This window comes from Salvelinus namaycush, unplaced genomic scaffold, assembly GCF_016432855.1.
Source record: "Salvelinus namaycush isolate Seneca unplaced genomic scaffold, SaNama_1.0 Scaffold274, whole genome shotgun sequence".
NCBI lineage: Eukaryota > Metazoa > Chordata > Actinopteri > Salmoniformes > Salmonidae > Salvelinus > Salvelinus namaycush.
Window position 1 is genome coordinate 142,210 of NW_024059608.1, and position 20,291 is coordinate 162,500.

General features: G+C 46.3%; 3 protein-coding genes across 14 annotated transcripts in view; 2 read left to right on the forward strand and 1 right to left on the reverse strand.

Annotated features, from left to right (window-relative positions):
• The window catches only part of tmco3 (transmembrane and coiled-coil domains 3), a 21,517-nt gene extending 16,580 nt beyond the window's left edge, over positions 1-4,937 (forward strand). For 7 of the 9 annotated variants that reach the window (XM_038984873.1, XM_038984872.1, XM_038984876.1 and 4 more), the window contains 3 exons: positions 1,110-1,189; positions 1,288-1,437; positions 3,834-4,937. In XM_038984873.1, coding sequence (XP_038840801.1) covers positions 1,110-1,189; positions 1,288-1,437; positions 3,834-3,980 — 377 coding nt within the window. In that variant the 3' untranslated portion in view covers positions 3,981-4,937. Of the gene's footprint in view, positions 1-1,109; positions 1,190-1,287; positions 1,438-2,608; positions 2,895-3,833 lie in introns of those variants that run through there. The other 2 variants (XM_038984880.1, XM_038984881.1) reach the window with 2 other exon arrangements.
• Positions 4,938-5,095: 158 nt separating this feature from the next.
• Positions 5,096-14,364, forward strand: LOC120039475 (transcription factor Dp-1-like). 4 transcript variants are annotated; one of them, XM_038984869.1, is made up of 12 exons: positions 5,096-5,256; positions 6,636-6,718; positions 7,650-7,716; positions 8,369-8,472; positions 9,031-9,152; positions 10,733-10,904; positions 11,108-11,254; positions 11,571-11,639; positions 11,786-11,937; positions 12,589-12,755; positions 12,871-12,949; positions 13,178-14,364. In XM_038984869.1, exons 2-12 carry the CDS (start codon positions 6,707-6,709, stop codon positions 13,302-13,304), a joined length of 1,218 nt encoding a protein of 405 aa, XP_038840797.1. In that variant the 5' UTR covers positions 5,096-5,256; positions 6,636-6,706; the 3' UTR covers positions 13,305-14,364. The 4 variants fall into 4 exon arrangements, with proteins under 4 accessions (XP_038840797.1, XP_038840795.1, XP_038840796.1 ...); XM_038984867.1 differs by having other exon boundaries at positions 5,098-5,207; XM_038984868.1 differs by having other exon boundaries at positions 5,098-5,207; positions 13,181-14,364.
• Positions 14,365-15,030: 666 nt separating this feature from the next.
• Positions 15,031-20,291, reverse strand: part of LOC120039469 (potassium-transporting ATPase subunit beta-like) — a 5,279-nt gene continuing 18 nt past the window's right edge. The window contains exons 1-7 of the mRNA XM_038984860.1: positions 20,198-20,291; positions 18,639-18,767; positions 17,878-17,991; positions 17,403-17,602; positions 17,197-17,259; positions 16,943-17,035; positions 15,031-15,189 (exon numbers count right to left, since the gene is read on the reverse strand). The exon at positions 20,198-20,291 is cut by the window's right edge and continues 18 nt beyond it. Coding sequence (XP_038840788.1) covers positions 15,031-15,189; positions 16,943-17,035; positions 17,197-17,259; positions 17,403-17,602; positions 17,878-17,991; positions 18,639-18,767; positions 20,198-20,291 — 852 coding nt within the window. The remainder of the gene's footprint in view (positions 15,190-16,942; positions 17,036-17,196; positions 17,260-17,402; positions 17,603-17,877; positions 17,992-18,638; positions 18,768-20,197) is intronic.

The following is a 20,291-nucleotide window of genomic DNA, read 5'->3' on the forward strand; positions in this document are numbered from 1 at the left end:
ATCGTTTCTCTCTGGTTGTTTAGCATCGTATCTCTGTCTCTATGGCTGTTTAGCATTGTATCTCTGTCTCTATGGCTGTTTAGCATTGTATCTGTCTCTATGGCTGTTTAGCATTGTATCTGTCTCTCTATGGCTGTTTAGCATTGTATCTGTCTCTCTATGGCTGTTTAGCATCGTATCTCTCAATGGCTGTTTGTGCAGTTATTTGATGCTTTTATTTGTGTGTTGTCTCTACTACTGTAGGTCTATGTGTTGTCTCTACTGCTGTAGGTGTCTATGTGTTGTCTCTACTGCTGTAGGTCTATGTGTTGTCTCTACTGCTGTAGGTCTATGTGTTGTCTCTACTGCTGTAGGTCTATGTGTTGTCTCTACTGCTGTAGGTCTATGTGTTGTCTCTACTGCTGTAGGTCTATGTGTTGTCTCTACTACTGTAGGTCTATGTGTTGTCTCTACTGCTGTAGGTCTATGTGTTGTCTCTACTGCTGTAGGTCTATGTGTTGTCTCTACTGCTGTAGGTCTATGTGTTGTCTCTACTGCTGTAGGTCTATGTGTTGTCTCTACTGCTGTAGGTCTCTGTGTGTTGTCTCTACTGCTGTAGGTCTCTATGTGTTGTCTCTACTGCTGTAGGTCTATGTGTTGTCTCTACTGCTGTAGGTCTAAGTGTTGTCTCTACTGCTGTAGGTCTCTATGTGTTGTCTCTACTGCTGTAGGTCTATGTGTTGTCTCTACTGCTGTAGGTCTAAGTGTTGTCTCTACTGCTGTAGGTCTAAGTGTTGTCTCTACTGCTGTAGGTCTCTATGTGTTGTCTCTACTACTGTAGGTCTATGTGTTGTCTCTACTACTGTAGGTCTATGTGTTGTCTCTACTACTGTAGGTCTATGTGTTGTCTCTACTGCTGTAGGTCTCTATGTGTTGTCTCTACTGCTGTAGGTCTCTATGTGTTGTCTCTACTGCTGTCGGTCTATGTGTTGTCTCTACTGCTGTCGGTCTATGTGTTGTCTCTACTGCTGTAGGTCTATGTGTTGTCTCTACTGCTGTAGGTCTATGTGTTGTCTCTACTGCTATAGGTCTTCATGTGTAGGTCTCCATGTTGTTCTTTTCTACTGCAGGTTTCCATGTCTTTCCTACCTTTGTCCTGTACGAACTGACAATCCTGGTGGTACTGACTCTCTCACTGGTCATCATGAAGGTATGCTCGTTGTTGCTTTAAACCACTCTCACTTACTTATTTTCTCTCTCTCTCACTCTCTCTAATTAAACACCTCCTCCTCTCCATGTCCCTGTTAGTTCCTGATGGCGGTGCTGGTGCTGTCGGCCATCTTGCCTAAGGGTTCTCGCCACATCCGTTGGATAGTGTCTGCCGGCCTGGCGCAGGTCAGCGAGTTCTCCTTCGTGTTGGGGAGCCGCGCCCGCCGAGCTGGCATCATCTCCAGAGAGGTACTTCTACCGACTAACAGACCACCACTCCATGCTTCGTTCCAAATCAAACAATAGTCCCTAGCCACTACCCCTAACCACTACCCCTAGACACTACCCCTAACCACTACCCCTAGGCACTACCCCTAGACACTACCCCTAGACACTACCCCTAACCACTACCCCTAGACACTACCCCTAACCACTACCCCTAGACACTACCCCTAACCACTACCCCTAGACACTACCCCTAGACACTAGCCCTAGACACTACCCCTAACCACTACCCCTAGACACTACCCCTAACCACTACCCCTAGACACTAGCCCTAACCACTACCCCTAGACACTAGCCCTAGACACTACCCCTAACCACTACCCCTAACCACTACCCCTAGACACTACCCCTAACCACTAGCCCTAGACACTAGCCCTAACCACTAGCCCTAACCACTAGCCCTAACCACTAGCCCTAACCACTAGCCCTAACCACTACCCCTAACCACTACCCCTAACCACTACCCCTAACCACTACCCCTAACCACTACCCCTAACCACTACCCTTAACCACTACCCCTAACCACTACCCCTAACCACTACCCCTAACCACTACCCCTAACCACTACCCTTAACCACTACCCCTAACCACTACCCCTAACCACTACCCCTAACCACTACCCCTAACCACTACCCTTAACCACTACCCTTAACCACTACCCCTAACCACTACCCCTAACCACTACCCTTAACCACTACCCCTAACCACTACCCCTAGACACTACCCCTAACCACTACCCCTAGACACTACCCCTAACCACTACCCCTAGACACTACCCCTAACCACTACCCCTAGACACTAGCCCTAGACACTAGCCCTAGACACTACCCATAACCACTACCCCTAGACACTACCCATAGACACTACCCTTAACCACTACCCTTAACCACTACCCTTAACAACTACCCTTAACCACTACCCCTAGACACTACCCATAGACACTACCCTTAACCACTACCCTTAACCACTACCCCTAACCACTACCCATAGACACTACCCTTAACCACTACCCATAGACACTACCCCTAGACACTACCCCTAACCACTACCCCTAGACACTACTTGAAGATGTTTATGGCAATTGCAAGTTGAATACATACAGGATCTAGAATACAACTGTCCTCTTCTTCCCCAGGTGTACCTGCTGGTTCTCAGTGTCACCACTCTGTCCTCTTCTTCCCCAGGTGTACCTGCTGGTTCTCAGTGACACCACTCTGTCCTCTTCTTCCCCAGGTGTACCTGCTGGTTCTCAGTGTCACCACTCTGTCCTCTTCTTCCCCAGGTGTACCTGCTGGTTCTCAGTGACACCACTCTGTCCTCTTCTTCCCCAGGTGTACCTGCTGGTTCTTAGTGTCACCACTCTGTCCTCTTCTTCCCCAGGTGTACCTGCTGGTTCTCAGTGTCACCACTATGTCCTCTTCTTCCCCAGGTGTACCTGCTGGTTCTCAGTGACACCACTCTGTCCTCTTCTTCCCCAGGTGTACCTGCTGGTTCTTAGTGTCACCACTCTGTCCTCTTCTTCCCCAGGTGTACCTGCTGGTTCTCAGTGACACCACTCTGTCCTCTTCTTCCCCAGGTGTACCTGCTGGTTCTCAGTGTCACCACTCTGTCCTCTTCTTCCCCAGGTGTACCTGCTGGTTCTCAGTGTCACCACTCTGTCCTCTTCTTCCCCAGGTGTACCTGCTGGTTCTCAGTGTCACCACTCTGTCCTCTTCTTCCCCAGGTGTACCTGCTGGTTCTCAGTGACACCACTCTGTCCTCTTCTTCCCCAGGTGTACCTGCTGGTTCTCAGTGTCACCACTCTGTCCTCTTCTTCCCCAGGTGTACCTGCTGGTTCTCAGTGTCACCACTCTGTCCTCTTCTCCCCCAGGTGTACCTGCTGGTTCTCAGTGACACCACTCTGTCCTCTTCTTCCCCAGGTGTACCTACTGGTTCTCAGTGACACCACTCTGTCCTCTTCTTCCCCAGGTGTACCTGCTGGTTCTCAGTGACACCACTCTGTCCTCTTCTTCCCCAGGTGTACCTGCTGGTTCTCAGTGTCACCACTCTGTCCTCTTCTTCCCCAGGTGTACCTGCTGGTTCTCAGTGTCACCACTCTGTCCTCTTCTTCCCCAGGTGTACCTGCTGGTTCTTAGTGTCACCACTCTGTCCTCTTCTTCCCCAGGTGTACCTGCTGGTTCTCAGTGTCACCACTCTGTCCTCTTCTTCCCCAGGTGTACCTGCTGGTTCTCAGTGACACCACTCTGTCCTCTTCTTCCCCAGGTGTACCTGCTGGTTCTCAGTGTCACCACTCTGTCCTCTTCTTCCCCAGGTGTACCTGCTGGTTCTCAGTGTCACCACTCTGTCCTCTTCTTCCCCAGGTGTACCTGCTGGTTCTCAGTGTCACCACTCTGAGTCTTCTGCTGGCTCCGGTGTTGTGGAGAGCCGCCACACACAAGTGGGTTCCTCGAGCCGAACGCAAGACGCTCGCCCGCCCGCCCCCGCTGCTGCCACACCCAGCAGACTGAAGCCCATAGGGGCCCTGCTAAAGGGCCAAAGGATCAAAGGTCATTCTCTCTCTTTCCATGGAGAAAATAGTAATGACCCATTATCTTTGGGTCATTGGTTGCATCCAAAATGGCACCCTGTTCCCTACATAGAGCCCTGATCTAAAGTAGTGCACTATATAACGAATAGGGTGCCATTTGAGATGCAATCATTGTAGAATGGTTTACATGTACTCATTGTTGTCTTGACTGTCATTCCTCCACTCACGTACTACAGTAGTTATGGAGGGATCCCTGATGAGAACACCCTTTTGGTTTGTGACGTCACATTGTTGGTGATGACATATTCCCTTGAAGGGAATATTATTAGTCTGGGGTTGCATATGGATCAGTTTCATCCCGACCAAACCTGGGAGAAAGACATAGGCCAAGGTTAACAGTTCAACTTTCCATTTAGTACATTTGAATGTCAAGCTGATACTGTAAAGTTTCAGTGTTCTAACCAAACACGGACACATAGAAACTGTATGTATGGGTTGTTTATGTCAGGGCTTTACATGTGTGTACGCGTTATTGCACTCCTATGGCATCTAATGCTGTAAAATGTTTATTTTTCTTATGTTTCAGTGACTGTTTTATATGATAATGGCTCGATAATTTTATTCTGTTTGTACGGTGTACTGTACTGTAGCCTGACTGGAAGAAAAGACTACAACTAGAAGACTTCCTGCTAATACATCATGCAAGGGAGAAATAAAGATATAGCATTGTATTTATTAGGCCAGTTATAGTTAGATTATGTATAAACGTTACAATGGAAATAAGTGGGTCATTCCAAGCACAATAAATTCCCATTTTACATTATGTTGTGTTAGGTTTGTTTAATATTCAACAAAATACAAAATGTTGTACATTATGTAATAAAAAAATGTTGGAATATGCACTTATTTATTAAAAGATTGGTTTATTGGTTCGGGAGCAGATGTCCTGTTTTGATAATGTTATATTTGAATATTGTCTGTCTCGTCCAATGAAATGTTTTGATATCGTTCTGTAGGTGTGGTCTATGCTTCCCGCGTGATGACGTTCACTTTGTGCGTGTCCAATAGTTTCTTTCACATTTCAGACACCGCCAAGCTCAGTTTGGAGTGCATAGTTTGTCGCACAACTCTGGAAGCTCAGCAGCCGGAGATCTCAGTCGGAGTTTGGGACAAATGCTAACAGCTGACTCGGAGTTAAATCAGAAAAGTGACTTTAATTCGTCCAACTAAATTGATTTATTGATGAAGTAGAAGAGGTAGTTACATTTGTACGCTGAGCAATTACGTTTATTTCGCTGAGTTTCAGTGGAGTAGAAGTAGTTTAACTAGCTTACGTTAGCTAACGTCACTGTCCATCAAATGTATGACTGTTGCCTGTTGCACCTTACGCTATTGAACAAATGCAGAGGCCATTCGAAGCTGTTTAGCTAAGCAAAATCGAAATAAGTTTGAATTGTGGCATGTCATTCAATCACATTTCTACCCATAGGTAAGGTAGTGAATTTAGCCTGCCAGGAGTACAAAATGTAAAATATATTCTCTTAATTTTTAGCTAGCTGGCTACAAAAATGGCTGACTCGGCTTCTAGCTAGCAGGTAGTTAACGTTCGCTAGTGAGTGCACTCTACCGTAAATAAAACATTATTGTCCACATTATCGTTACGTTAGTTACTAACTAATGAATGTCTAACCGAAAAGCGGTTTTGGCAAACTATTACCTTAACGTTAGCTGACTGGCTATTAATTCAAACAACTCCTATCGTTGCGATTAGCTAACGTTAGCTAATAAAAAGCTTGTGTCGATAGGCAGAACGAACTAGCATGTTGCGTGCTAACTTTAGGACAAACAACATGCTAGCTAGCCATCTGTCAAGCTTGCCAAGCAACCATCTTGACTGAAATTGCGACAAGTCATTCGTTCAATTACTTTCTGTCTTTGTAAAGATGCAGGTAACTAGCCAATTGAAAACCTTTGGTCTTGGACTCTGAAACGTTTGTGCTAACTTGCTAGTTTATGTTTGCTTCGCTAACGTTAGTTTTAGCTCGTTTCCTGTTTGGAGGTTAATTTCGATCTCATCTGGCTGCAGTAACTGGGAGTTGCGGATGAAGAATAACGAGTGAGAAAGGTCGTGGTAACTGGTTGATGGTTGTTAATACTCGTGTTTTAAACATGCACAATGGTGGTTCACCTAACTTTCTTGCTAAATATATCTAGCCCAAGCTGCAAAACATGTATGATTGCATGTTGAGTAATGCGTAGTCAGCTTCTGGATCCAAATAGCTGCTGTTGTGCTTCCTCTGTCCGGCTATGGGAACCTTCTGTCGTTCATTGTTGTATTTACGCGGTTAGGCCTATGTTCTGTTCTCAATGGCCCATAGTTGGCAATAACTGAGTGTGGAGACCGATTTATGTTGAAACCAAGTTGTTTCCAAAGCTTCCATGTGGCCTAGTAGAGTGTTGTGGTTTGAATCCCCAGGGGATATAGCCAGCCTATTCCAACCTTGTAACATAAGTTAAACAGAATGTTTAGCCCATCTACAATAAATGTCCATTCTGCATTTCTTCTACAATCCTACAGTTTTATAACACTGAACTGGAGGCATCTTTTTCCCCCCCTTTCCATATTTTGCTTTAGGGAAGCAATTGCTGAACATCCCAAAGAAACCTTCTAGAAGACTTCATCTCCCACACATAGGAGCTGATATCATGGCAATGGATGTGAGTTCTGGGCCAGTGTTGTACAGTGTGCAATTCTTTTACTGCGCCGGAGTAAAAGTGAGAAACCTGTCGTTCTGGGCCAGAGTTATAGTGTGCAACCTGTCGTTCTGGGCCAGAGTTATAGTGTGCAACCTGTCGTTCTGGGCCAGAGTTATAGTGTGCAACCTGTCGTTCTGGGCCAGAGTTATAGTGTGCAACCTGTCGTTCTGGGCCAGAGTTATAGTGTGCAACCTGTCGTTCTGGGCCAGAGTTATAGTGTGCAACCTGTCGTTCTGGGCCAGAGTTATAGTGTGCAACCCGTACAATTAGAATGAGAACTAATTCTATAGTGGAACTTTTTTTCTCTCCGACCATCCAGATCCAGTTTTAGATCATTGCTTCAGGGAAGAACACAACTAGATTGATTAACTTCCCTTTGTGGTTTGAGTGGTACAGGCTAAGTTGCTTTGAAGACCTTATCAACTTCCTGATTTAGCAGTGGTGGATCTCACCATACCAAGTGGTGGTTGATACTTCCTGATTTAGTTGCTTGCTGATGTGCAATTATCATCTGACAAACAACTTTAAACATGACTTGACCATCTCCTTCCATTCATAGTAACTAGTGGTTTATGCTCCACAATTTGGGAAACACTGGACCAGTGTCCACCCACCTACACAGTTCAAGATGGTCGCGGAGGTCCTCAAACTCTACAGTGTACACAGATCGATGCTCAATTGTTCACTCAAAGGTTGCCATGGAAACAGAGCAACACACTCACAGTAAACACATTTAGTAATCCATTGACCTCAGTCCAGCAGCACCTCCTAGCTCCAGACTAGTATAAAGCTAACTCGTGAGAAGAAGAGAATCTAGAGAAGTTTGTAGCTCCTGGTGTTTCCATGGCGACAATGTGGTGGTGTGACCATAACAGAACATTGTGGTCTTTAGGCGGCTGTGATCGGTGCCAACGGAGAGATGAAGGTTTTCTACAACCAGAACCTCAGTCCCAGCAAAGGTAGGTAGCCACAGCACCCAGAGTTTCCCCTAGTTATTTGAATATAGGTGGACTGCACACTGGCAGGGAGGAGTAAGACTTGGACACGGGTGGCAGTACTAGAGATACGCTAGAAGCTTTATGATAATCAGCCGCTACTCCTGCAGGTTGGGAGTTGATGTTAGGCTGTGACTCTCGCCTAACTAACAGAGGAGGGCAGTGTTGCCCCCTATTGAGACGTTCTCTCTGTGGCCAATCACGTCGTAAGTGATTCCAGGGAGCTTGGGGTGGGTCTCAATTAGGGTTGTCGCGATACCAGTGTCGCGTTACTTCTGTGGCAAGGAAACAAAACATGAAGCAGTTTTAATTTCTTGAGGAAACTGTCCTTATGTTAGAAACCAACAGCATTATGTTGTCACCTGGAGTCCCATTTATTTATTTAGTTAGCAAACTAGCACCCACAATTTTACATAAAGCAGATTATTTTTTTTAATTTTTTTTACAACTATGGAGTTCAGTCTAATTCATGTTTAATTTTTTTCCCAATGGAGAATCTGGTGTGGTGATGCTGGTACCGTGACAACCCAATCTCAAGTAGTGCACTATATAGGGAATGGGGTGCCATTTGGGATGCACCCCTGGTGTTATAACAGTGTTGTTCCTGTCCCTCCAGGTGTCCTGTCCCTGGTGACAGTCCACCCACAGTCTCTCTCTGTGGGGAAACAACTGCTTCCCAAAACCCTGGGGCCCTCCAACGTCAACATCGCCCCGCACATGGTGAGACACAACACTACCACTAGTAACAGCCTCATTTCTAACAACCCCTGTCCTCTCCTCCTCCTCCTGTCTGAGGGCCCCTCTCCTCCTCCTGTCTGAGGGTCCCTCTCCTCCTCCTCCTCCTCCTCCTGTCTGAGGGCCCCTCTGCTACTACTAGGGAAGCACTGGGCTTCCCATGTCTCCGTGGCAATAAAGCCTTCATACTAACTTTGAACAAGGCAGGATGACATGTGTGTGACCTGTGTGCATAAGCTGATCACAAACCCTTCAGTCAGCGGGATTATAATAAGAACTCATCAACATGATCATCCTATTAATGAGGCAAGCCCCGGAGCTCAGGGTTCAGCTAGCGATACATAGAAACCCTAGTTCTATAGAGAGATCTAGACCCCAGCCATGATACCTTGATCTGGCTAGCCTCCATAGCTTCTAGTATGGTGTAGATAGATGCTATATAGATCGCTCCTCGGTGCTTTGAAAGAAGCACACACATTTACATTTCTTTCATTTATTGCTATTTTAAATCTTATGTCTGGATTGTAACTGTCTCTGTCTCAGGTGATGGGTACTCCTCAGAGGCCCAGTGGGTCAGGCGGGTTAGTGATGGGCAGCCCTCACACACCCAGTACCCAGTACAGACCACAGAGCCAGCCCCCTGATGCCTCTCCCTGGTCCACCGGGTAAGACACATACACAATTGTATACAAACACTCCTCATGCTGGTTATGGTCACCTGGTCGTTATGGGTCAGCTTTAGGTCAACTCTCAGCAAGGAGGCTGGCTGGCTTCTTGGGAAAGTTCTCTCTCTCGTTAAGGGATTGAGATGTCACTACATTAAAGTATTCACACCCCTGGACTTTTTCCAAGTTGTTGTTGTTGTTACAATTTGGGATTACATTTGGATGTAATTGTTGCTTTTTGTCAATGATCTACACAAAATACTCTGTAAAAGTGGAAAAATTATATATACCATTTTTTGATTGAAAATAAAACCTATATCTTGATTAGATAATTATTCAACCAAGTCAATACATGTTAGAATCACCTTTTGGCAGAGGTTACAGCTGAGAGTCTTTCTGGGTAATAAGTCTGTAAAAGCTTTGCACACCTGGATTGTACAACATTTGCTCATTTGTTCTTAAAAAAAAATATTCAAGCTCCGTCAAGTTGGTGGTTGTTCACCGCTAGACAGCCATTTTCAAGTCTCGCTGTAGATTTTCAAGATTTAAGTCAACTGTTACTAGGCCACTCGGGAACGTTCAATGTCTTCTTGGTAAGGAACTCCACTGTAGATTTGGCCTTATGTTTTAGGTTATTGTCCTGCTGAAATGTGAATTTGTCTCCCAGTGTCTGTTGGAAAGCAGACTAGGTTTTCCTCTAGGATTTTGCCTGTGCTTATAGCTGTATTCTGTTTTATTTTTATCCTAAACTCCCTAGTCATTGCCGTCGACAAGCATACCCATAACACGATGCAGCCACCACCGTACTTGAAAATATGAAGGGAAAATCAGTGATGAGTTGGATTTGCCCCAAACATAACACTATGTATTCAGGACATTGGAGAATTTCTCTTTCGTCTTTGTGGTTGAATCTGTGTTTGAAATTCACTGCTTTACTGAAGGGACCTTACAGATAATTGTATGTGTGGGGTACAGAGATGAGGTAGTCATTGAAAAATGTTAAACACTATTATTGCTCACTTATGTGACTTGTTAAGCACATGTTTACTTCTAAACATACTTAGGCTTGACATAACAAAAGGGTTGAATACTTATTGACTCAAGACATTTCAGCTTTTCATTTAATTTGTTAACATTTCAAAAAATATATAATTACACTTTGAAAGGATGGGGTAGTGTGTGTGTAGATCAGTGACACAAGGGGTGTGAATACTTTCTGAAGCACTTCTCTCTTCTCTAGTCTCTATCTCTACAGCAGCCATACTCAACTAGCAGATAGTGGTCACTCCTGCTCTAACTGACTACTTCTCTCTCAAACTCCTGCTCTGTCGTCTTCTCTTATTCCTGCTCTGTCGTCTTGTCTTATTCCTGCTCTGTCGTCTTCTCTTATTCCTGCTCTGTCGTCTTCTCTTATTCCTGCTCTGTCGTCTTCTCTTATTCCTGCTCTGTCGTCTTCTCTTATTCCTGCTCTGTCGTCTTGTCTTATTCCTGCTCTGTCGTCTTGTCTTATTCCTGCTCTGTCGTCTTGTCTTATTCCTGCTCTGTCGTCTTGTCTTATTCCTGCTGTGGTTGTGTTCCAGGAAGCGTGGTACTGGTAAGAAGGGGGATAAGAACGGGAAGGGGCTTAGGCATTTCTCCATGAAGGTGTGTGAGAAGGTGCAGAAGAAGGGAGTAACTACCTACAATGAGGTGGCTGACGAGCTCGTGGCAGAGTTCAGCGCCAACGACACCCTCCTCTCGCCCGGCGACTCGGTGAGACACACAGCCAATCAAAAACCATCAGACCAGGGTTTCATCCGTACAACAAATAGCCCAGTCCGAGTTCAAGATGCACAGATTCTGTAAAGCCCTATGGGCCCTAGTCAGAAGTAGTGCACTATAAAGGGAATAGGGAGCCATTTGGGAAACGACAGCAGAGCCATTTGAGACACTGCCCCTCTCTCTCCCCTCCGCAGCATTCCTACGACCAGAAGAACATCCGACGGCGTGTGTACGATGCACTCAACGTGCTCATGGCCATGAACATCATCTCTAAAGAGAAGAAAGAGATCAGGTGGATCGGCCTGCCCACCAACTCAGCCCAGGAGTGTCAGAGCCTGGAGGTAAGAGATCAGGAGGGTCAGAGCCCGGGGGTAAGAGATCGGGAGGGTCAGAGCCCGGGGGTAAGAGATCAGGAGGGTCAGAGCCCGGGGGTAAGAGATCAGGAGTGTCAGAGCCCGGGGGTAAGAGATCGGGAGGGTCAGAGCCCGGGGGTAAGAGATCAGGAGTGTCAGAGCCTGGGGGTAAGAGATCAGGAGGGTCAGAGCCCGGGGGTAAGAGATCAGGAGGGTCAGAGCCCGGGGGTAAGAGATCGGGAGGGTCAGAGCCTGGGGGTAAGAGACAGACACCTGTAGCCTGATGTATTCCTGTCATCGTCAGGTGGAGAGACAGAGACGACTAGAGAGGATCAAACAGAAACAGTCTCAGCTTCAGGAGCTCATTCTACAGGTAAACATGCCCCTCCACTGTGGGAACATACACACCTATTAGAAGACGCTCACCCTGTCTTGCTGGTGGCTTCAACGTTGCCTGAATGTCATCTCAACGACGTTGACTGAGCGGTATCACAACGTTGTGTGAATGTCCCGGTGCAGCAAATAGCGTTCAAGCGCCTGGTGCAGCGTAATCGTGCAGCGGAGCAGCAAGCTGGCAGGGCTCCACCCCCAAACTCTGTCATCAACCTGCCCTTCATCATCATCAACACCTCCAAGAGGACCGTCATCGACTGCAGCATCTCCAACGACAAGTAAGAGACCAGAGACTCTGGAATACACACAACGTTGTGTGTATTGTATAACACACAATTACTATAGTCCTGTTTCACTCCTGTGTATTATATTCATGTGCGAAATATTTTTCTTGAATGTCCCAACCTCCTTTGAGACACCTTGGTGTGTGCAGCATGGGAGTGATTTCAAATTCAACACCAAACCTCATCTAATCATACCTGCCTCCGCCCCGTCTCCTGCCTCCGCCCCGTCTCCTGCCTCCGCCCCGTCTCCTGCCTCCGCCCCCCCTCTCCTGCCTCCGCCCCCCCTCTACTGCCTCCGCCCCCCCTCTCCTGCCTCCGCCCTCCTCTCCTGCCTCCGCCCTCCTCTCCTGCCTCCGCCCCCCTCTCCTGCCTCCGCCCCCCCTCTCCTGCCTCCGCCCTCCTCTCCTGCCTCCGTCCTCTCCTGCCTCCGTCCTCCTCTCCTGCCTCCGTCCTCCTCTCCTGCCTCCGTCCTCCTCTCCTGCCTCCGCCCCGTCTCTCCTGCCTCCGCCCCGTCTCTCCTGCCTCCGCCCCGTCTCTCCTGCCTCCGCCCCGTCTCTCCTGCCTCCGCCCCGTCTCTCCTGCCTCCGCCCCCCCCCCTCTCCTAACTCCGCCCCCCCCCCCCTCTCCTGCCTCCGCCCCCTACAGGTTTGAGTACCTGTTCAACTTTGACAACATGTTTGAGATCCATGATGACATTGAGGTATTGAAGAGAATGGGGCTGGCCTGTGGTCTAGAGGTGGGCCACTGTTCACCAGAGGACCTGAAGGAAGCCCGCACCCTGGTGCCCAGAGCCCTGGAGCCCTATGTTACAGGTCAGTATGGCTGGCTCCCACAGGCCACCTTATTCAGCCTGATATACTTGGGCTGAGAGTGTGTAAAGGAGGCTGTAGAAATGGCGTCTTTTATTATAATTTTCCCCCCCTCCAGAAATGGCCACGGGTCCAATAAGCAACGTCTACATCACAGGAGCCTCGTCTACAAACGGAGGAGGACGCCGTCACACAAGGTGAGTCTCTTCTATGGAGATGTACTTGTGAGTTCATTTTACCTATCTGGAGGGTGGAAGCCCTCGGTGGCGCTTCCCATGCTAAAACAGGCTTTGTTTCAAGTGTGCCCTCTATCCAACTCTATGATCTCTTCTCTCTTTCTGAGCTCTTTTTTTTTAATGGACAGGAAGTGATGTAACAGGAAGGTCTTAACTAATTCCATCTTCTGTTTCCTGCCGTTTATTCAGTAGCACCGATGGCACAGTGGCGTCCATTTCCAACGACTCACACTACAGCGGCTCGCGAGGCCACACCCCCGTGTCCTACATGGCAGATGAGGAAGAGGATGACGAAGACTACGACGACAATGATTAAATCAGTAATTTCTCACTCAACCAACTCTAACAGCCCAGTCTGATGACTAACCAGCTGTGTTCCAAATGGCTTCCTATTCCCAATATACTGAACTACTTTTGACCACGGCCATATTGGCACAGAGCTAGTGCACTGTATAGGGAATAGTGCCATTTGGAATGCATGCAGCCCATGTCCCATGAACAAGTCTCTCCCTTCCTCCAGCTCCATCTCAGGCCTTCCCTCCACCCCACCAAGCTATCTACGAGGAGGCCCATGCTTCTCCTTCCTCAGCTGCCCTCAGAATGCACAGAGCTCACCAACGCAATTGCCTTCTGGGAAACGTAGTCTTTGCTGCCACGGACACTGACTGTATAATGCCTTTTGTGGGAATTAATTTATTTTCTTCTCCTTCTGAAGCTGTGATTACTATGAGTGTAATCTCCACAACGTGCTCCTCTTCAGCCCGCCTCCCCATTACAGGAAGTGGGAGCGTTCTCATGCCAAACTAGTTTTGTTCTTGAGTGAACTGATACATGGCCACAGAAAGATTCCCTCCAGAAACCTGAGATCTGCCTTGTGTGTATTACAGTATTTAACATTATGAACAGTAGTGGTGTCAGTCATTGACATGACAGTGAAATTACTTCCTATACTGCTCCTAGGGGAGAGAGTGTGTGTGTGTGTGTGTGTGTTTTGTACTTTACTTATTTGTAGTAATATTTTCTTATTTTGTGTGTGTGACTTCCTTCTGGCAGCTATTTGCCCATTGAGACAAAACGTACCAAAATGTTTCTAAATATCTCAATGCTCTACCTAATGAACGACACCCAGAGGGAAGTAGCTGCGTATTATCAATGAACTGAACTTTGGGGAGGATGGAGCCATTCATAGGGTTGAAACAAGCTCAAGACTTCAGGATTGTGTCAAAAGCCAAAATAGGGGAGTCCACTACGATGACCCCCCCCCCCCAAGGAACTTTTGTAAAACTGAACAATATGTCGACTCTGCAAAATCGTACCTTTATTTCTTTCTGTTATCTAATGAGTTTGGAAATTATAGAGAATAAATATAGAGGGTGTTTGAACTTATTGTCTTTATGGATTTTAATACATGTTTCATTATGATACAATGCATAGCTAATGTCTTGGTTGTACAAGCAGCAGCATTAACCATACGTTACATACCCGTCCTAGAAGCTATGTAAAAGAGAGTGGTAAAATGAAGCAAAACATCTGTTTTACACAGAGATGGTTGAATTTCCAGATTAAATCTGGAGGTGAGAGAACAACATCTGTTCAGGTGAGGTGCTGTCAGAGTAGGACACTAGGAATAAGAAAGAGAGAACCGCACCCTCTAGGACCTCAAATGCAATAACTGAATTACCATCATACCCTGATGAAGACAGCTTGTCTGTCCAACCGCTGGTTATTACGTATGAGCTAGTGTGCGACTCTCCTTTTTCATGGGTTTCCAGATTGCCTCGGTTGGAATCATAGACTTGGATAGATGGCTCAAACTGGGTGGGAATTTCTATGGGTTAAGGAAATACTTGTTCAAGAAATTGTGAAGATATCAATTGATATCTTCCCACAGACTACTTTAAAATGGAGAAAGCCCTCAACTGCACTTCACATTCTGTCACAAAAGTCATAATTACAAAGATGAGGAACACTATCCAACTCTATGGCTCTGACCAGGGTTAGGACCTAGATGGTTGGATTGTTGGCTTGTCTAGTAAAATATATTATTTCAGAGCCTGGAGCAGGAAGACCACCTTCCCCTGGTATGGTTCGTATGAGTCTTGATAGGCGATGTTGTGGGCCACCACACGACACTGGATCTTAGCCTCCCTCTCTTTGACCAGGTGGAACTTCACAGCCACTAGAGGGTTAACGTAGGTGGGCTGTGTGTAGGGAGACCAAGAGAGGGTTCATGGTTCATACCAATCATGTTTAGACATAGAGTTGGATAGAGGGACCAACTGCCACAATGCTTGTTTTTAATAATTATAGCAAAGATGTGCTCTCTGTCAAACTCTGATGAAGTGTCTTTGGAAAGTATTCAGACCCCTTGACTTTTTCAAGTTTTATTCTAAAATGTATTTTTTTTAAACTATCCTCATCAATCTACATACAATACCCAATAATGAAAAGCGAAAACATGTTTTTAGACATTTCTGCAAATTGTATTAAAAATAAAAAACACCTTATTTACATAATATATTACATACATTACATATTCATACCCTTTGCTATGAGAAGCTAAATTGAGCTCTGGTGTGTCCTGTTTCCATTGATCATCCTTGAGATGTTTCTACAACTTGATTGGAGTCCACCTGTGGTAAATTTAATTGATTGGACATGATTTGGAAAGGCACACACCTGTGTCTATAAGGTCCCACAGTTGACTGCACATCAGAGCAAAAACCAAGCCCTGAGGTCGAAGGAATTGTCTGTAGAGCTCCGAGACAGGATTGTGTCAAGGCACAGATCTGGGGGAAGGGTACCAAAAAATGTCTACATTTATGGTAGAGTGGCCAGACAGAAGCCACTTCTCAGTAAAAGGCACATGACAGCCCGCTTGGAGTTTGCTAAAAGGCACCTAAAGGACTCAGACCAAGATTCTCTGGTCTGAAGAAACCAAGATTTAACTCTTTGCCCGGAATGCCAAGCGTCACGTCTGGAGGAAACCTGGCACCATCCCTACAGTGAAGCATGGTGGTGGCAGCATCATGCTGTGGGGAGGTTTTTCAGCGGCAGGGACTGAGAGTCAGGATCGAGGCAAAGATAAACAAAGCGAAGTACAGAGAGATCCTTGATGAAAACCTGCTCCAGATCGCTCACGACCTCAGACTGGGCCGAAGGTTCACCTTCCAACAGGACAACAACTCTAAGCACACAGCCAAGACAATGCAGGAGTGGCTTCGGGACAAGTCTCTGAATGTCCTTGAGTGGCCCAGCCAGAGCCCAGACTTGAACCCTGCCTAACATCTCTGGAGAGACCTGAAAATAGCTGTGCAGCAACACTCCCCATCCAACCTGACAGATCTTAAGAGGATCTGCAGAGAAGAATGGGAGAAACTCCCCAAATACAGGTGTGCCAAGCTTGTAGCTTCATACCCAAGAAGACCCGAGGCTGTAATCGCTTCCAAAGGTGCTTCAACAAAGTACTGAGTAAAGGGTCTGAAATGTTTATTTAAATGTGATTTTTCCGGGTTGCAACATTTTTTAAACTGTTTTCGCTTTGTCATTACGGGCTGTAACGTAACAAAATGTGGAAAAAGTCAAGTGATCTGAATACTTTCTGAATGAACTGTATGTACATTGCTGTAAATCAATAGAGGGGGTTCATGCAGGGGTGTATCCATTAGTCTGACTTTTTTTGCGAACGGAAACCGTTTACCCCAAATGGGAAGTGTTTAGCCTCGTGAAAATTACAGTTTGTATTGGACAAATTCAGTTATATCCTTCCCCGGCTTGTTCCTTTTTGCTCTGTTTGCTTACGTTAGATTCCTAAATTAAATGGTGAATGGATTACAATGCAAAATGTTTTGCAATGGAATTCGACAAATGAATACACCCCAGGTGAAAGTGAACCGTGCATTGAGTTTCACAAAATAACATTAGTTCCATAGAAGACAGCGTTGTCGTGGTTACCTGAGCCAGCTTGCCGTAATATGGGAAGTAGGATAGATCGAAGGTTCCGTTGGTGGGGAAGTACTCGATCATGTCTATGTTATCATGGCCACTCTGCGCACACACACCAACCATCCATTAAATACTGTTGGCAGACTAGATTTAACGTTCTGAGAAACTGTCTTCCTGGGCAGCCATGTTGAGCAGAGCCACAGATTTATTTCTATATAAATATATGGCTTTGGTGTTGAGTAGCCATCTTGGTTTATACTCACCAGTATAGTGCAGTTCAGATGAGGAGCCATGCCAGTCCCGTTGTTGGGCAGGAAGTTGATGATCTGGGTTAGAAACATCATGCATGTCAGTGCAATTTCCTAATGTGTTATAAATGTATTATAATGTGTTATAACATCCCCACTTGTAAATGTCATGTACATAAGGTAATATCATATTTCCAGCTGGTTTGTGACTGTGAACGCACCCTGTTCATCTTGATGATGACGCAGGGTGTGGTGCCGTTGTAACCGAACGTGGGGTCGTCCAGGCCGGAGCAGCGTGCCAGCATGCTCTGGGTGAAGCGGCAGGAGTGCTTGGTATGGTGTGGAGCCTCAAACTTCTCCTGCTTGAAGTACTCTCCCCGGGTGCAGTTACAGTTAGACTGTTGAGCCGTGTCATTGTAGGCTGAGAGAGAGGAGTCAGACAGAGGTAGAGGGGAGAGAAATACAGAGGGAGGGAGGAAGAGAGACAGAGGGCGAGGGAGAGAGAAAAATAGAGAGGGCGAGAGAGGGAAAAAAGGAGGAATTTAATGATTTGTGATGCCGGGAGGTCAAAGCATTTGACTAGCAACTGTAGTAGGTTGGTTTGAGATAATTGACTGATCAAGTCTGAAATGGGATGGAACCCTCAGCTCTGGACAACAGGAGTCCACTACATAGGGTGCCTTCTTGGACACTGACGTTTGAGGAAGTTGCTGAGGCAGTTGGACATCTTCATCTGGCTGGCTTTATCAGACATGTTGTAGCTGAGTACTACATCCTCCTCAATGTATGTAGGTGGCCAGACCATCACCCCTACACACACACACACACACACACACACACACACACACACACACACACACACACACACACACACACACACACACACACACACACACACAACGCAGAGGTTAGCCGACACCATCCCAGATATGGTCACAGACTGTATAAACTACAGAGATAGGGGGAGGGGAGGGGAGGGGGTGAGAGAGAGAGAAAGAGGGGGAAGAGAAACTGTGAGAGAGAGGGGGAAGAGAGAGAGCAGGGGGGGGCAGAAAGAGAAGGAGAGAGAGGGAGGGGGGTAGACAGAGAGCAGGGAGGGCCAGAAGGAGATGGAGAGAGGGGAGGGGAGGGTGAAGGACGCAAGGGACAATATGTACTTCTTTACAGGAGCAGTAAATTAGTAAACAGTATATAGTGAAGGGACATTTTTACAAATGGGCTGAATCTATGGGCCCTGGTCTAAAGTAGTGCACTAGATAGGGAATAGGGCCCTGGTCTAAAGTAGTGCACTAGATAGGGAATAGGGCCCTGGTCTAAAGTAGTGCACTAGATAGGGAATAGGGCCCTGGTCTAAAGTAGTGCACTATATAGGGAATAGGGTCCTGGTCAAAAGTAGTGCACTATATAGGGAATAGTAGGGTGCAATTTGGGACACAGATTTCCATCTCAGTTGTTACCTGGTGATGTTAAGCGGTCCTGATAGTCTGGAGTGTAGGGGTCCAGCGTGTACATCAGAGTCCAGATGGCCAGAGAGAACAGGCCAGTCATTATCACATAGAACGCTACATAGTACAGACTGATGTACACTACAGAAGAGAGGAGAGAGAAATAGTGAGGGACAGAAAGAGAGGAGGGGGGGGTGAGAGAGAAAGAGAGAGGGACAGAGAGAGAGACAGTGAGTGAGAGAGAGACAGAGGGACAGAGAGAGATAGAGAGACAGAGAGAGACAGAGAAAGAGGGACAGAGAGACAGAGAAAGAGAGACAGAGAAAGAGAGAGACAGAGAGAGAGAGACAGAGAGAGATAGAGAGATAGAGAGAGAGACAGACAGAGACAGAGAGAGAGACAGAGGGATAGAGAGACAGAGAGACAGACAGAGACAGAGAGACAGAGACAGAGAGGGAGACAGAGGGACAAAGAGAGAGAGTCAGTCTGTTCCTGCTTTAGCCAACTTCTCTTGCCTGGCTACATTCAACAACGATGATGACAGGGCTTGGTTGGTAAGGAGTCTGCCATCTCTTGGCCTGTCTGTGGTCTGACTGTAGTTAGTAAACCTGTATTTCCCATTGAATGTCCAATGTGTCTTCATGACTGACTGTAGCCTATTGGCCAAGGTGCCCTCTATGGGTGAGAGCTGTGGTTTATCAAAATGTGAGATTGTCCAGAGGTCAGAGGGAGAAGTCTCCCCTCACAAACCAACCAGCTTATCAGTCAAACTGCTCTCTCTTCAATCTAATGTCCACACACTGAAATAACACTACACACACTGAAATAACACTACACACACTGAAATAACACTGAAATAACACTAGACACACTGAAATAACACTACACACACTGAACTAACACTACACACACTGAAATAACACTGAAATAACACTACACACACTGAAATAACACTACACACACTGAACTAACACTACACACACTGAAATAACACTGAAATAACACTACACACACTGAAATAACACTACACACACTGAAATAACACTACACACACTGAAATAACACTGAAATAACACTACACACACTGAAATAACACTGAAATAACACTACACACACTGAAATAACACTACACACACTGAAATAACACTGAAATAACACTACACACACTGAAATAACACTACATACACTGACATAACACTACACACACTGAAATAACACTACACACACTGAAATAACACTGAAATAACACTACACACACTGAAATAACACTACACACACTGAAATAACACTACACACACTGATATCCAAAGGACACAGCAAAGTCAGGTGTGAGTTCTGTACACTCGGGTCACTTTAATCTCATGGAGCCAGTCTAGATGATTGTTTCAATGGAGTCTGAATATTACACAATACTCCAACAAACCAACAACCGCTTCTTTACCAACTCAGACAAACAGACACACACACACACACACACACACACACACACACACACACACACACACACACACACACACACACACACACACATACCACACAATCACACACCTTTCCCACTCTGCAGTACATACCCCATTTCTCAGGTGTTCTTCCGAACAGGGCCCCAGTGTCTGAGTTCCACACGAAGCGACCGAAGTCCTCACACCGCTGGCCACACGTCCTCTT